At 32.2% G+C, this 18,546-nt stretch overlaps 2 protein-coding genes across 2 annotated transcripts in view; both read right to left on the minus strand.

Annotated features, from left to right (window-relative positions):
* Positions 1-18,546, minus strand: part of LOC139775993 (TOX high mobility group box family member 4) — a 95,599-nt gene that overhangs the window by 64,765 nt on the left and 12,288 nt on the right. The gene's annotated exons all lie outside the window — the stretch shown is intronic.
* LOC139775948 (uncharacterized) lies at positions 1,490-5,603 on the minus strand. Its single transcript, XM_071712327.1, has 2 exons — positions 2,035-5,603; positions 1,490-1,628 (listed from the first exon to the last, which is right to left on the minus strand). Exon 1 carries the CDS (start codon positions 4,305-4,307, stop codon positions 3,321-3,323), a length of 987 nt encoding a protein of 328 aa, XP_071568428.1. The 5' UTR covers positions 4,308-5,603; the 3' UTR covers positions 1,490-1,628; positions 2,035-3,320.

The raw sequence follows: 18,546 nt of genomic DNA on the forward strand, positions 1-18,546 counted from the left end.
TAGGGAGAGAGGGAGGGAGGGAGAGAGGGGGAGAGAGAGAGAGGGGAGGGAGGGAGGGAGGGAGAGAGTTTTGGGCCGGCCCAAAAAATGCCATGCAATCAGAACCGCAGCCTTCGACGAGCAGTGGGCGAAAAACGATGTCAAGAAAGCTAAATAATATGTGCTGCGTATGCTCGGAGAAAACAGAGCCGATGAAAAACAGTGCATTTCGTGCAGGCGTAAGGCACACAACGAGTGCGTGCGCTCGTCAGACTCTGTTTTTACATGCTTTAACTGTTAACGAAAAAAAATTGATTTTTTTGAAATTATTTTCCGCTTTCCATTTTTCTACTAAAAAACAATGAATAAAGTGTATTCTATTATTTTTTATGATCAAAATTATGTATCTTTATTTAAAATCCAGTCCGAGAATGAAGACACGACTCTGCCCCGGGGGTGTAACGACTCCGCCCCGGGAAATTTGACTTTTCGATTTTTGCACCTTTGTCGTTTTTACTCTATACCGGTTGAACAAAGCGACGTAGACCAAAAATGCCTGTATAAATTTTGTAGCCAAGGGTTCACTCTTTACAATGGTATACTATATTTCACTAAAATGATTTATTTTGTTGTTAAAAATCGGCACCGAAAAAATAGGGCCGACTCCCCTACATATATCTGTTTCTCCTATACTTATAGATAATATCAAGAAACACGACAGTGTCTATTGGGATCTGACATTCGTCGCCATGACATCTGGTGGTCGAAAGTGAAAGCACTGGACTCTTACAGATCTCGTGGCATTGTACAGGCTTGACGTGCGGTCGTACTGGCTTTGCGTTACTGGCTTTGTATTTTTATTAATATGGAATTTTCTCCGCGTTGTAAATCTACGAGCAGAATTAAGTGTTCAGTTCGCGGTTGTAAAAGTAAGGTTGATCGTAATTTAAATGTTCGATTTCATCTCTCGAAAATTTAATTTGGCAGTTGGATTTTTGATATTTTTTATTTTATTTCACATAATGAGTAATAGCAAGTAGTTTATTAAAATGTTAAACACATATATAATCTTATATCAACTTTTAAAATAAACTTTATCACATTAACATGTTAACATTAATATAAATATATACTCATTCTTTTAACTCTTTTTCTATATCTTATAATCCTATATCTAATGACTTCCTATATCTAATGACTTTCTAGATCTTATAACTTTTAACCCTTTTCTATTTCTGAAAACTTTTGTATGTAATCTTTTATATAATTTTGTAATCATTTCTATATCTTATAACTTTCAACTCTTTTATAATCCTATGACTCAATGTTTTCACTAGCATCTTTTATTGAACTTTCAGTTCTTAAATAGATTTCATGCAACATAATGCCATAGTATACTTTTTTTAATTCTTTTAACATTGTGGTAAGAAATATTTCATTTCGATTCACCCTTAGAATAAATAAATTTTTATCCAAAGTAGAATATATCACAAACGAAGTTGACTTTAAATTGAGCACTGCCATTCCTAATTGCACCTGTCCATAATATCGATGTTTTTCTTTCAAATAAATATTTTCTTTATCTTTAATTAAACTTTCCCCCCCTAAAAAAAAATTTATTTGAACTGTGCCGCAAGCAACACGTAGAACTACGTCAACTGTCACTGATGATGATTGACGTGATCAAGGAAGGCCAAGGCCCACACCGGGCTGTAGCGCCGAGTTCATAATCAGTGACAGTTGACAGTTCTACGTGTTGCTTGCGACACAGTTGTTACTGTGCCCTTTTTTTGTTTTTTGTTTTTGTTTTTGTTTGTTTTTTTGTTTGTTTTTGTTTGTTTTTTGTTTTGTTTGTTTGTTTGTTTTTTGTTTTTGTTTATTTTTTAAGCAACAACGTAGAACTACGTCAACTGTCACTGATGATGAACTCGGCGCTACAGCCCGGTGTGGGCCTTGGCCTTCCTTGATCACGTCAATCATCATCAGTGACAGTTGACGTAGTTCTACGTGTTGCTTGCGGCACAGTTGTTGCTGTGCCCATACTGTGCAGTAGACGTAGTTCTACGTGTTTGCGGCACAGTTGTTACTGTGCCTGTTTGATTTTTTCAAACATAAATTTATTTTAAAAAAATAAAACAATAAATGTTTTTCTATATTTACTTTTATGTCAGAAAGCATAAGATACTCATATAATTTAAGTTAAAATGCCCACGCTACTCGAATAATAAAGCTTACAGAATGCTCGCATGTTAATCTTTGTCCAAACTCGCTGTACACTTTATGATGTTTTTTTTTGCAAGAATTGTATGATCGTTTGTTCTTTTCTCGTTATAGCTGTCTCACAGTTAACATATCAATCAATATCTGAAAAACGATATTTTTCGAAACTTCAAATATTGTTATATTTTTCGTCTATATTAATTTTACTTACATTTCAAAGGGGAACTAAAGATATAGGAACTCATTGCGATATTCCAGTCCTCCCCAATTTGTTGCAAATTTCGCCAATCTATATAAAGTATTCGATGCTTAGAGAAATCAAACATAAATCGCAAGATGTTCGAAGAAGATCAATGGCAGAAAGCGTAGTATACTCTCAGTAATTTTCGAAAAACGTGTATTATGCTCGAATAAGGAAACTTATTTAATTCTCGCAGGATACTCGTTGTTCAAACTCACAGGAGAATCTCAGATTCTTGATGTCAAAATTTTCTTTTCCTTTTTTGAGAGTACGTATCATAACTTTCGTTCCGCCAAATCTTCGGACAAGGGGGGGGGGGGAGAAACTTATGTGGACCCAACGTCTAAACAGACTTCCCAAGTCCCTGCCCCAGCATTCGCTCTATGTCCCACGGGAAAAACCACAGTTCAAAAAACCGTGGGCGAGGCAGTCTTCTTTCAAAACTTCCTTGAGAAGACGTCTTTGGCCGATGTTCTGCCGCAGTACTTCTCGCCTCCTCACGTACCGCCGACAAAATTCGAGGTAGCCTCTCACGTTATATCCGATTCAGATTTTACATTGCAATCGAGAAAATAAAAACGGTTAAGTTCTTCAAAAATTCTTGTATTTCTTAATTTACATTTCTCTAAATTGTTCTTACGTTGATAATGTGAAACTCAAAACTAAAAGAAGCATTTGTGTCATTAATAGTTTGTTTATAATGTTGCCAATGAGTCACAATGACTTGTCGTGAAGCCATGCCTTTGAACCTCGAAAGTTTACCATAAAAATGCGTTTTTAAATCATTCTCTGAACATTTTTCAAACATAGTATTTTAAATTCATATTAATGCTGATTCCAAATTAATACTATTAGAACTTGAATGCGTATTATCATCGTTTTAAGTAATTATTGCTATTATTGGTTTGTGATAAGAGAAGTAAGAAATATATCTATAGCAACTTAAGTTATCTACATGTCTCGTGAACACCATGTCAATGCAAGATTCTCCCATTGTTGTAGATGATTTGTTTGATAATAAATGCAAACCAAATTTGTTGCGCATAGACTCTAAGAATTTTTCGTTTTCTCGCTTGGACACGTCCAAATTAAAATCACCAGCTAATATGATGGGTGTATCATTGTAATCTTTATTTTCTAATATTGAACCTAATTTACAAACATCGGAGCAATAAGCAAGTAAATTTCGTGAAATAAAATCTATTATGTTTTCCATTGAGGTATTTGGATTTATGTAAACAGACACCAATAAACATTTTTTATTGTCAATTTTCGCCTCTATTGCGCATATGTCTCCGTATTTGTCTGGATCCGATAATCGTAATTCATTTTCGCCATCAACTCTCATTAGTCTATGAGGCCTTGCCATCGTTTGGGCTTCGTTTTTCTCGTATATTGCAACACCGCCTGCTCTCACATCTTTACGTTTGTACTGGGTTATCCATTTGAAACCTTCAATGTTCACTCGTTCATCTTTGTTCAACCAGGTTTCATTCAAAACTAGCAACTCGATGTTCTGTAAAATAGTGTCTCTTTCTAAATCAGCACTGTGTGCTCTCAAACTCTGAACATTATAGCTCATTACTGAATTAATAGCATTACATAAAAATTGTTTAGCTTTCTCGCAAACAGTTGTGAGTTTATAGTTTCCCAAACGTTGCAATTCGTTCCTGAGCTCTATTATCTTTGGCGAGTTATTTCCTTTATAATGGTAAAATTTATAATCGTCTGTATTGTTCGTCAGATACAATCCGTTGATAGATGTAACTCGCGATAGAGCGACATACGCGAGCTGTTGGTCCTGACTCTTGTGATAGTTGTAAACGATTTCGTTAAATGTTCCTCCTTGTGATTTGTGGATAGTCATTGCGCATGCCGGTGACAACGGAAATTGTATTCGTTTACATTTAATTTTTGTTGTAATGGAGATGGTTGCATGTCTCTTTGTTATTGGAGTTCAATCATTAGACAACACCCCTGATTTGCTAACAACCAACGGTCTAGATTTTATTCTCAACTTCGCTCCAATGTCATTGTTTTCGAATTTAAGCCACACTCTGTTTAGTTTCGTCTCGTCTTCTTCGTCGTATTCCAAATATTTTAGTTCGCCAATTGTGCCATTCACTATGTTCCATCTTCTACGTCAATATTACTATTTACCATAAATGGCTTGTTTACGCATAGTTTTAACATGTATGGCAATCCACCGCACTCAGTGACACTCAATTTGTACAGCTTCTTCTTTGCACTATCCAACTCCTGGTCGCTACAATAACCTTGAATTATATCGTTGCATTCGCTAATATACGTCGATTCTATTACTTCAACATTATATTTGTCAACCTCGCAATTGCGATGGTATAGTCGTATGGCACCTGGGACATGCTCGTTACACCATTCTACTGTTCTGAAACGACTCTCCAACAACTTTGTCTCATGACATCATCTGTCAATCTTTCTCCGTTACCAATCTTGGTGAGTATTGTGGAAAACACTAGATCGCTTTGTCTCATAACTCTTGTTAAAGCATAGAAGTTAAGCAACTGCCAAAGAGCAGCACTGTTTAGAGAATTTCTTAGTGGTTTGAAAATTGGTGTAGCATTTACGGGTGGAAGTTGTCTTAGATCACCACAGAAGATGACATTCATTCCGCCGAATGGATCATCAAAGTTTCCCGTGATGTCGCCCATTCTACTGTGTATCTTATCAAGTACATCTGCACCTATCATGCTAACTTCGTCAATGATTACAACTCTGACACCCGCAAATGCGTTGCGATACGTTTGTATTGTCTCTCTCGACAATCCTGCGTTAATTCGTCTTGATATTCCTATCCTGAAAGCAGAATGTACGGTCGTTCCTCCTATCGCTACTGCTGCCTTACCTGTTGAAGCACATGCCACGTACGCATTTGTTCTTGTAGTGTGTGTTTGAGCAAATCTATTTGTCACTTCTTTAGCCAAGTTCAGAGTGAATGTTTTTCCACTGCCTGCAACACCAGTAAAAAACACTTGCACGGTTTTTTCTCCATTTATTAATGCATTCAGCAACGTAAGCAGGAAGTCTCGTTGTTCTGGATTGGTCATGCGCATCTTCTCACAAAACTCCTGTGTGGTCAAAACGTTAGTGCGCTGTCGCACAACTGCCGTCAAATTCCCAAAATTAATGCTGTTAATATCATCGTTATTGGCATCGGTAGTGGCCATCGTTTGTACAACCAGTTCTTGTCTGGCGTCAATCTCATCACACTCATTCTGTAGTTCCTCAAATAATCTATTATACTCTTCGATATATTTATCTATGTCAACCTGTTTATATTCTGCAAACTTTGTCATAATAGCTTCACGATGTTCATCAAACAGCTGCAGATACTTCATATGATCAGTAATTTCAATGTGTTCACATCTAAATGGGACAAACAACGTAACCATCTCTCGTTTGTATTCGGACATTTTTTCAGCCATGTCATAATTGCTGTAACGCAAGATTCTAGCATGTTGTCGCCTTCTATAATCTGTATTGTTATTTCTTATTATATACCATGCAGCAAAGTCTGCCAAACAAACATCCTCCAATTGCCTCGGTCGTTGTTCGTACTTCTGTAACACATTCAAAGTCCAAACGTCTGTCGAATCATCGTCTAACTCTTCCATATCCATCTGTTTCTTCTTGTATGATTTGACGCGTTCGCTTGCCCACATAGTAGGAACAAAGATCACCTCTCTACTTGCTTCAGACATGGGTTGTCTCAACAAGTACCAAGCTGCCTCCTGGCAAGACATCTCCACTGTATTCAATAAATTGATGCCTACTTTCTTCATTAATCCAATAAAATCTTGATCGGGATGTTCTGTCTGTAATTCAATTAGTTGTTTATGTAGATTGCTCACTCCACGATTGCTCTTATTCATATACTCCACAACATATGCTGCGCACGAGTATTCGTCAATAATGAACTGCAAGTCCAGGTTTGAGTTAAGCACATTAGCTATCCATGGATTGAAAGTGTTTGTCCACAATTCGTTCATGTTTCTTTTATAGACAACTGTTGCTTTGCGTATTGAAGCCCTGATCACGTCCAAGTAGTATTTCATTGTCATATTGTTATCCACAAGAAAATCATCGAGTGTATTGTAAGATTTCTCGTTAATTTTCTGATATAATTTGGTAGCTCTCTTTTTCAACTCATCTCTGCGACCATCGTTTTTAGTGATTGGTAGTAAGATACGAATTCGATCCATAGGCCAATATGGTATATTGAAGCGACACTTATTATCATTTTTCTTGTAACACGTGAACGTATGTTTGTGCACTTGATTAGCGTATGTTTCTGGCAAATCTGTGGCTGACACTGAGCACAAGTCTGTAATGAGTTCGATGGTTTTGGGCATATTCTCTGTTAGAACTTCTTTTGGATCGTTGTCTAACCATACCAAGACGTGAGCGTGTGAACTGCCTCGATTTTGAAACTCTATGCGTTTAAAGTAGTCTACAACTCGATACTTTCCAAAAGGATTATACAGCTTTTGGGATGATATGATGCGCATAATTACATTGACAGTTTTGTTAAAATATATGCAGCATGTTACAGGATCTTCGTTTACGAGACTAGCTCGTTGTAACGCTCGTAATTCATTCATTGGGTCGTTAAGTTCTACACCATTACCTTCTCTACTTAGTTTATACAGTATCTTAAAAAGGTGAGGCCAGCGTATCTCATTGGCACTAATTGTCAGAAACATTGTTGGTTTGCCGATTTGTCTAATCATAGCAAACAAATCTTTTTTACGTGTATTCCAATATTGCATTGAATTTGGTATGGACTTTAGAAATGCGAGATTTTTCTCCACGCACTCATCGATGAATGTTTTATCTTCGATCATTCGTCGAGTAATGTTCTCTGCAGCGGCGCGAACTTTGAAAGTTGAATGCAATCCCTCCTTTACTCTCAATCGTAAAATTTTTACAGCCATATAAAGTATATGCTGTGGAGTCACACCGCGTCTGTCTCTTCGTCTAATTTCGCTATTGGCCATGCTGAACGTTGTAACTCTAATACCCTCTTTATAGATTCTTGGATGTCCGTAATATATTGCAGGAAATGATAATTCTTCTGCATACTTATCATAAATGACGCTCAAAGGCATTTTGTTTTGTCCTGGTCACGGTGTAAGAAAGGTGATGCCACGGCTTTCTGTACGCTGACGCCCTTATTGAGGAACTTCTAGTCCTTCTCGCGAGGAGGCGCTAGCGGCACGTAGGCCACGTCTGTGCTTGTATACGTAACCATAAATGATTTAAACTGAAGCATTAAAAAAATACTTTATAAAGCAACAAAGCTTTAAAATTTAAAACAAACAAACATCAGTTTAAAAACAAAATATTTTATTCCAACGACATAAAATTTAGCTATAAAATATTCATACCATAACAGTATTGTCAGTATTAAATTAATTTGTACATAATCTCGATAATTTCTTTCTTTCTCGAGAAACTTTTTTAGTTATACGGTTTTCTTGTTTTGCAAATTGTCGCATTCGAAGAGTTATGTAATAATGAATGCAATATGATAAAATGTCACTTTTATGCTCATTACAAGGAAATTCCATTTGAAAACAAAAAAAATCATTCTCGATTAAATCGTTTAGCGTTTTTTGATAAACATTCGAATTGGTAATGTTTTTCGCAAAAACATTTTCAATTTCTCTAAATAATCGAAATATTTTTATGTTTGGATGAATAAGTTTTCCTCGAGTTCTTATATTAACGAGATGTGCTTCTGAAAGCTGTCTTATACCATTGTCACTATCATATGCAAAAGCTTTACGACAGTTTTCACAAACTGTTTTTTTTCAACATTTTTTTGCAGATAAATCCTGTTATATAGTAAATTATGCAATCTACTATGTCAGCCATTGCGTAATCATTGTCAATTATATCGTCACATTTCCAATCTGTATACATAATTAAATCATCCAATTTTTTTTTCAAATTTTTAACGTGCATTTCATGAAAAGAGGTCTTCGTCGATGAAAAAACAGCCTTGAATTCTTCCATTGTTATTTTTGGTTGATTTTCTTTTTCATGTGACAAAAAGTGACAATTTCCAAATTTTGGAGGTCTCAAAATTTTATAAATTGATAATAAATGATATAATTGCATAAATGTTGGTAAAGTCGGATGGTCATTTTGACTATTAGCTTGTCTGATTATGCCGAAAAATCTCTGAAAAAATTTTTATTGAAACAAAATGTTTAAAAGACCGAAGGAATTTATTTGAAAAAAAGTGCTTACTTCTAAGCAGTCTTGATTCAACTTTGCTGTTAAAACGTATTTGAAATTACATGTAGTCAGTAAATATTCTGTCAACGCAATAGTCGAATGCAATGTCACGCGTAAACCTTCTGCTGTTTGATGCGACAGGAAATGAATAGAAGTAATAGTTGCTGTCAATTCTTTTTCCCATTCATTGAGCCAGATAATGGTTTCACGTAGCACCTAATTATATAATACATTCCTAGCTTATTTCTCTATAGAATCAATTTACGTATCATAGAATTGAGATAACGTAGAAAAATAAGTACCTTTAAATCTGAGCTACCAATTTTTATACCTTCTTTCGAGAATTTTCGATTTAAGGCATCAAAAAGCTGATTTATTCTTTTCGTAAATGAAATAGTGGCTTCACAGCCAATAAAGTCAGGGTGGTTTCTAACAAGATAGCTTTTTAAACCATCACCAACAGCGTTACTGAAAACCTAATAGATAGGAGGAATTTTAATTGAAGCCATAGAATAATGCAGCACATACTGATAAAACAGTCTTAATGAAAAATCAAATGTACTTGAGTTGCAAAAGATACCCGCATTTTCGCGGTATTTGTAGGGTTAATATGGTTTTCTGTTAGCTTGGGACAAAGTCTGAGATTTGCAGGAAGTTTTTAATCCTCCTTAAATAAATTTTGATAGAATCTCCACTCAACTTTTTGTCCATTTATCTGAGAAATAAATAAAAAAAATATTGGAACATCTCTGGAAATATTAAAAAAAATATTAGAGAAAAATTTATGATAGTAATGAATACCTTAAATTTTTTTTTATTAAAAAGATTATTCCGTATACACTTTATAAGATGAGGAGCATCCGAAAAAGCATACACAACTCGAGAATCGTCGACAGAATTTTGAAAAAAGTATTTTGGAGGTGTAACTGTCCCTTCTTTTTCATTTATCTTCAGCTTTCCACTTATGCCTAACTTAGTCCATAGCTTTCTATTAGTTGACGCCCCATCACAGATTATACCATGAACTTTTCCACCAGCTTTTTCAACTTCAACGATCGCTTTTAATACCAATCCGGCCAATGCATCTCCGGATGTTGCACCTTTACATGCAAACATTCCGATAGGTTGATGGAATGCATGCTTTACCGATGAAAACATGAATACTAAAGCATGATCGGCTTGTACCATAGCATTCGAAACACCTGCAGGACAATTTTCCGTGCCAAAATCAATCAAACCATCGAATTTCATATTTTTTACGTTGACTTCAAGACTCGCTCTCAGTTGTATCTCGTCAAATGTTAAAATTCCATGTCGAGCATCTTCTGGAAGTTTTCCCAATTTTATTTTAAATAAAGTAAAAAACTTCTCATCAAAACCACACCCTGTATTAGAACTACGAAGGTATCTGCAGATAGTTGACTTAGAAGGTAGTGGAAGAATTTTATTTTCTCTAAGCATGTTGTACGTTGCCGTACTCCGAATGTGTAAGAGTAAACACGTTAGCATCCATTCGTTACTGTATCTATTATTTGTAGAAGATTTTTTTCGTGCAGTTGAAATGCATTCTCTAATCAATACAATCTAAAAAAAAAAGAAGAAAGCGGCACAATACAAGTGGCATGCAAGAATAAATTTTTAATGAAATAAAGGAAAATGTGATGAAATATTGAACAATAAAAAACCATGCAAAAAACCATGCTAAAGAAATTTATACGATGGCATATAGGAAGTGATTCATGGAAACCCAGCAGTGATTACAATATATTGTTTTATTGTCTAATATTAAATATAAAAAAGTTTATATTACTTTAATAAGATGTATATATTTTAATAAGGTGTATAATTAATAAAATGTACAATTTAATAAGATGTATAATTAATCAAATGTACAATTTAATAAGACGTATATTTCTTACTGCCTTGATACATATAATATTTGTTTAATAAAATAACCATTACTTTTCGAATTAAAATAATTCTCATTATGAAATATATCAAATTTTTTAAAATCATTTTACATCTGGAGACGCAGAAGTATCTTGAGGTTAAGTAATTAAAAGAAATTTTGAATATTTACAATTCATTAACATTGAAAATTCTTTACGAACAATTATATTTACAATTATATTTAATGATTTCGTAAATAATCGAAACACAAATTTATCCGCTTACTTGTGGTTCTGGTAGATTCAGTTTTTCAATTTTTTTCTCCAAACTTTCAGTTTCAATTTTATCCATTTTTTTCTGCAATTCCTCTATATATTCTGTTATTTGCTTGATTTTTGTTTCTTTTCTTGTTAGCTTTCGAGCTCGCACTCGAGCTCTTTTGTAAAGTAATGGTACTTTGTTTTTTGTCGTTGGTGATAAGACAAGTCGTTTTTTAGAAGTACGTTGGCGATCAATATGCTGTGCAAATATTTTGTGTAAAGATACACAGTACTGACATACACTGCCCTTCGTTACAACAATTGGACAATAGTTATGTCTCCATTTGTTATTTTCATCTTTATATGCACACTGAGGATGTATTTTCTTAAATGTTGCTACTTTCGGGCCACCAGAACATACTATCATCTTATCTACTTCTATTAATAAATTTTCCAAATCCTCTTGACATTTGAGATCACTTACACGTTCGACAATATTCTTTTGGTCTATGAATACTTTTACATGAAGTTGATCAAGATTACCTATTGAAAAAATTAAATTGTTTTAATTAAAGATATTTTTGTTTATGACAAAAATTCAGACCTCACCTTTTTAGTATAAACTAGAACTTTGTTCTCCCCACGCGTCGGTGTTGATGCAAGTTCTAATTCTGAAAAGACTAGTATTGGAGGTTCCAATGATTTGTGAAAGTTCCATTTTGCCCCAGGTTGGTTAATGTGGATTTCATTGGCACATATTTGTTGAAAGAGAGATTTAGAGCCATGTAGATCGTTTTTGTCAATTGCGTTGCAAAGATTAATGGTTGATTTAACAACTTTATTCGATGTAATTAAATGTAATTCGCTATTACTGGTTACTGGCGTATCTTTTTCAGTGTCAATGGCAGATTCATTGGTATCTGATTGTGATTTTGTATTCTGACTGTTAAATTTGTAGGGAGAGTTGAAAATTTTGATATGCTTTGTAATTCTTCTGTCGGGTCCTGAGATTCTTCTATTACTGCACTTGTATCAATTTTGGCTAATTTCATCGGAGGCTCGTCAAAATTCAGAATTGGCATTGCTCCTTTGATAAGTGATTTCTTTAAAAAGCGTTGCTAAAACCATGCATATATGATACTGAGTATTGGTTTATAACAGTTTCTGAAGATTTATTTGAATGATACATTTAAAGAAACTCACTTGAAAAATAATTTTCCCATCTTCAGCGATAATTTTTTCCGATTTTATATCATTTTGATTGAAATGTTTTTCACAAACACAGGATTTTTCATTCAAAACACAACCTAGCCTTTCCGACCACACTTGAATATTATTTTTGGGCACTGAAAAAATAGTAATTTTTTCGTGTTTATGACGTCGATGGCCACTTTTACAATGCAAAACTGCACATCTTCGACCCATTTTGTTTGAATAAAAAATTCAATAATTAACGGAAAACACGATCTACAAACGAGGTTAGTGACCTGTACCATCTGTACTGGTTGGACGTTGGATCACGGTGTGAACGTGAACTGTTCGTGCCGTTCGTGGTGCATACCCACAAATACCTAATGTCTGTGTGGCCTACGTGCTGCTAGCGCTGCTGGCGGATTTTTGTGGAAACTCCTCAGTAAGTGCGTCAAGCTCTCACAGTAGAGAGATAGGCCGTGGCATCACCTTCCTTTCTTACACCGTGGTCCTGGTGCAATGTCTAAGTATTTACTTTCGTTCTATATCATTGTGTGTTAATGTCCCAACAATAATTCTTTATCATTATCACTATCGATCATTTCTAATGTGTCGTCATCAGTCCCGCTGTCACATGCTTTACTCGTACTTGGTCGCTGTACATTATCGATATTGTTCATATCTCGTTCATTATAACAAATTTTGTATTGTTTATACAAAGGTGTTGTTACCATGTAACGAAGCCATTCCTTAACAATTCGTTTCTTCACTTGTCCGCTCAAATACGACGATTTATGTATAATATGTTTTTTTACAATATATTAATATTAATTACGTAATCATCGTCAAGTTGTCGTGGTAACTGCTTAACCATGTTGTCGACTTCTACCGGAACATTAATAACCTGTCCTATTATTTTGTAGGTACCGGTTTCGTACCGTAGTCGACGTATTTGCATAAACGGTAGTCTTGGTGATATGAGACGCTCTGTAATTAGATCCAACGGCGGTAAATTTTGCGGATGTTCTGGATATTTGTAGCCATTTGATTTACTCAGCGGAGGAATTTTCCCAAATGACAATGACTGTCTACATGTCGAACAAATTTTAAAGTCTTTTACACGATCACGCTCCTCGATGAAGTCTTGTTCTAGAATATCTATATGTCTCTGATTAATTTTAGATAAATCTTGTTTATACCATATCCGGTCACACACATCACATACGTGTCCAAACTCGTTCTTCAAAAACAATTTCTCAAATTCATTAGTTGCCTTGATATAAATTTCTCGATAATTTTCTGGCCTAATGTAGGTACTCTTGTGATTCAATGACATCAATCTCCATCTGTTCTTGGTTATTTGACTCAATTTGAAAATTTGAAGTAGAAGGTTGTGGCTCTAAATTCGAACTAGATAAATCAATCTCCTTTTGAGTCGAATTCGGGTTAAATGCATCTTGGCGAACAGACTTTTGACGTTTCCTATGTTCGCGTACTCTTTCAGCTGATGACATAGCAGTCCTTTTTATATTACTCTCGTTCCTCCCAAGCTGTTTCTTGGACTTTTGTCGGTTCTTAAAGTAATTTTCAATCTTAACTAACTCGTTGAATGTTTTCAAAAATTTCTTTTTTTAATTTTTTTCGCGTTAGTATAAATTTTTTTACCGTATTATATATGTATATATATTTATATAAAAAAAAAGTTTTACGTAATGTTTCCAAAAATTTGTTTTTACAATTTTTTTAGCGTTAGTATGAAGTTTTTAACGTATTATATATGTATATATATATATATATATATATATATATATATATATGTATTGAATTAAAGTTTTACGATTTTGATCCTCAATTCGATTGAAAAAGGAAACTGAAGACTCGCAGAGATAATTTTTGATTTTAAGAAACTTACGCTTAGGACAATTAAATTTTGTTTTTTTTCTGTAACTGTGCTCGATGAAGGATGCCCAGAATGCTCGCAGGATACTCGGAGGATAAATGAACTGCAGAATGTTTGCCAGTATGTTAAATTTTTAATAATATGTGAAGGTACTCTATAAACTCGGAGATAGTGTGCACAATGCTTGATGAAGTTTGAATGAGGCACTCAGGATAGCACACTTTTTAAATAATATTAGCAATTTCTTTGAACTTTAAACAATACGCATTTAATAATATCATCCTTTTTTTTATAAACCATTGAAAACAAATTATATATAATCGTATATAATTAGATATAATTATATTTATAAATTGACACAATATAATTTTATCTAATTATATATAAATATATCTATGAAATTATATATAAAATTTTATATTATAATATATAATTAATAAATAAAAATTTTAAATTAAATTCAAATTTTTTTACTAATCTAAATTTGATAATGGGACTTCTTAAGCTTTAAAATAATTTTAAAATAATTTTTTATATTTATAAATTGACACAATATAATTTTATCTAATTATATATAAATATATCTATGAAATTATATATAAAATTTTATATTATAATATATAATTAATAAATAAAAACTTTAAATTAAATTCAATTTTTTTTACTAATCTAAATTTGATAATGGGACTTCTTAAGCTTTAAAATGATTTTAAAATGATTTTAATTTTGTCTCTATATGATTATATATATATATATATATATATATATATGTATGTATAGTCATTTTTAAACATATATAACGATATTATATATATGTAAATATTTATAAACATATGTCACCATATATAGTCAATATATTTTAAATGTGCACTGTTCATCATTGATAAGTTAGGATGTATATTTTTACACAAGCTGTAGAATCAAAATTGAAATAATTCATTCCATATATCTTATAACTTTGCCATGCTTTAACGTCAGACATATTGCCGTGTCTCTTGATACGTTTTTATACGTTACGATTACGATAAAACTTAAATTTTGCACTTTTCAGTATTCACTAAAAAAAGAATATATATAATTATATATAAATATTCAATATGTATTAAAAAGGAATTGTTAACTTCGTTACTAAAGCACTGTTAAATTTAAATTTTGATTTTTTCAAAAGATGTAGAATCAAAAGTGAATTGATTTATTCCATATATATTATAACTTGTCACTTCTTGACGTGAGACAGAGTGCCGTGTCTCTTCATACCGTTTTTATACCATACGATTACGATCAAACTGATATTTCGCTCTTTTCAATAACCGGTAAAAAAGATTATATATAAATATATATAAATAGTCAACATATATTGTAAAATAACTGTTAACTTAGATACTAAAGCATTGATAAATTATGATCTATAATTTTTCGAAAGCTGTCTAATTAAAATTGAAATGATTTAGTCAATATATATTATAACTTGGCCCTGCCTTACGTGAGACAGAGGGCCGTGTCTTTCGATAACGTTTTTATACCATTCTTGTATTACAATCAAATGATTATATATAATCATCTATAAACTAACATTGATAAATGCTTGTTATAAATATATCTGCATATATAAATATATTTATATTGTAACAATCAATTCGTTAAGATTTATACAACATCAATTTGATAAGAGATACAAGTTAATCGTCATTTATCGAGAACAATTTTCAAGTAACTTACGAATAATAACTCTTATTGAATGCTTTTATGAAGTTCGTTGAAATGTCTCATGTCAAGCATTGAAAAGTTAAAATATGGAATTAATCATTTCAATTTTTACTCGACAGCTTTTGAAAAAATAAAATGATTATATATAATCATCTATAAACTACCATTGATAAATGCTTGTTATAAATATATCTGCATATATAAATATATTTATATTGTAACAATCAAAAGAAATTTTCAAGTAACTTACGAATAATAACTCTTATTGAATGCTTTTATGAAGTTCGTTGAAAAAGACGCAGGATTATTGTATAAACTTTGTCGACCTGAAATTGTAGTGCAGTATGTTTTTTGAAGAGCGTAGAATACTCGCAGGATGTCACACTTATTAAAAAAATCTGTTCCACTTTTCTCTTACTATCACGATAAAACTGTGTTACAAAACGCATTTTATAATATCAGAAACCTTTTTAGTGTATATAAATATATTGATATGACCCCGTAAAAAAAATCTTCAAATCTTGTCGAATGTCTCAAGCTGTGTCTTACTTAGCTGAGATGATGAATGAAGACGGAACAATAACACTTCAGTATGTGAAAATAACACCTAATATTATTAAACTACAAGTAAGGTCTCGGTATATTAACTCAAAAACATACCGTTGTTTTGTTGATTATCAGCCAGATAAGAATAAGATCTCTGGGATTAGTCGATATTGTTGTGATTGTGCTAATGGTAGGCGTACTGTAGGGTGCTGCTCTCACATTGCAGCTATCATATATTATCTTTCTTACGCTCGATATTTGGCTAAAATAATAAGACCTGCCGAAATATTGAGTCGTCTGTTTATAAATGAAAAAGTTAATGCTGTAGTGAATGAAGACAGTGACGAAGACTAACCGACGTTATTCAAAACAGTCTTTTTTATATATATCTAATGTGAAATCATTTCATTGAATGTAAATAATTGATGATACGTATTGTTAAAAATAAATAATATAGTATAACTTATCAAATAAGAATTTTCATTTTTATTTATTAACGGTATAAAATTATTGCCAATAGTACAGAAACATTATATTTTTTTATTTCTATGAATTTTTGCGTGAAAAAGAAAATTTTTAACGTCAATTCAAAAATTTTTAATGTCCTTTATTTTTTGAAGTAATGCATTTCTTAATTTTTTAAATATTTTTGTAAGTAAGTTGTGTTTTTTCAGTTGAAAAATTATTTTCTATATATTTCTCTAGCAGTATAAGAGTTTTAATGCGTTCAAACGCAAAATTTTGAAAAAAAATTAGTTTTTATTTTTTTTCATAATGTTCCACCACTTCAAAAAAAAATGAAAAAATTCCTGAGTGTAAAGGAGTATAGAAGACATTTTCTGACAAAGTTTGGCGGTGGACACTTTTAAATAACACGGTAAAAAAAATGATTATAGTTTTATTTCTGTTCTTAAAAATCGGCTTTCCACCTGAGATTCATAATGAAAGTGTTTTTTCATCCCTTTTACTCCTAAGAATTAGAAAAAAAATCACCATTCATTAATTTTGAATTTTACTATTGAAAAAAAAATAAAATCGAAAAAAGTGGTTTTTTTGAAAATCTCGAAAATTGTTTGAGATAAAGAGCTAAAAGTTTAGCTGAATTATTTTTATTTAATGTCAAATCGATCCCCCAAGTGCAAATCGAAAAAGCCGCGGGGGCAGATTTCCCATACAAACCCGGCTATGGCCTTTAAAAATCAAAAAGAATTCAAAAAAGTAAAAAAATTAATAAAAAATTTAAAAAAAAATTTTAAAAAAGTAATGCGTGCTTCATAACCTACATTTGAAGACAGTCTCAACCCTGTTACCGCAGAGAACTTTCCAAATACTAAGTTTCACATATTTCGTCAACAATTTTGTTTTTTATTTACCGTATTTGATCCGCCATTTTGAATTTTAAAAAATCATGAACGGATTCGTAATCAGCGACCTCAAAAACCGCCAAATACTGAGTTTCATAAATTTTGGTCAAAGTTTGGTTTTTTTGTCCGCCATATTAAATCCGCCATTTTTTTTAGACACATCCAAATCTTAGTGCTATCTACTCACAAGCTATGTATCCTCTTTTTTCCATTAGAAACAACAATTTAATCATATAATTTGTGTTTTTAACTCATATGAAGCGCCATATTTTGACCGCCATATTGAATTTTAAAAAGTACCACACTGTACTTGATAAAGCACACAAAAACAAAGATTTTAAGCCCTTAACCATTTTAATCGGTTCAATAGAATTTTGGAGACGGTCCTGTCCCGGTTGACATGGAACGTCCCATATATATATATATATATATATATATATATATATATGCATGTGTAATATGTTTAATATTAATATAAATATAAATAGAATAAATTTGATCTTTTAAAATTCTAGTATTGGATGACGGTTGGGATGAAGTATTAATAAACGCATTAATAAAATTTGAAAACGAACAAGCAGAAAAACAGAAAGTGGAAGAAATACATAATTTGGAACACGGAACTAAAAAAAATAAAGAGGATTTAAAAAAAACATGCATCGAAAGGAAGATATTATTAAAGAAACCAAAAAACAATATCTTTATACGAGACGCGTAAATAAATAATTTAGAAATTGAAGAATATAAGATCTGTCAGTTAAAATTATATATATCTATTTACATATATATATATATATATATATATATATATATTTATATATATATATACATGTTTAATATGTTTAATTTTAAAATAAATATAAATAAAATACACTTAATTTTTCAAAATTATAGTATTGCATGACGGTCGATACGAAATTTTAATAAACGCTGCAGTAAATTTGGAGAAAGAACAAGATGTAAAAC

The sequence above is a fragment of the Temnothorax nylanderi genome, unplaced genomic scaffold (genome assembly GCF_030848795.1).
Source record: "Temnothorax nylanderi isolate EJ_2023f unplaced genomic scaffold, tnyl_v1.0 TNYL_tig0109_pilon, whole genome shotgun sequence".
Classification (NCBI taxonomy): Eukaryota; Metazoa; Arthropoda; class Insecta; order Hymenoptera; family Formicidae; genus Temnothorax; species Temnothorax nylanderi.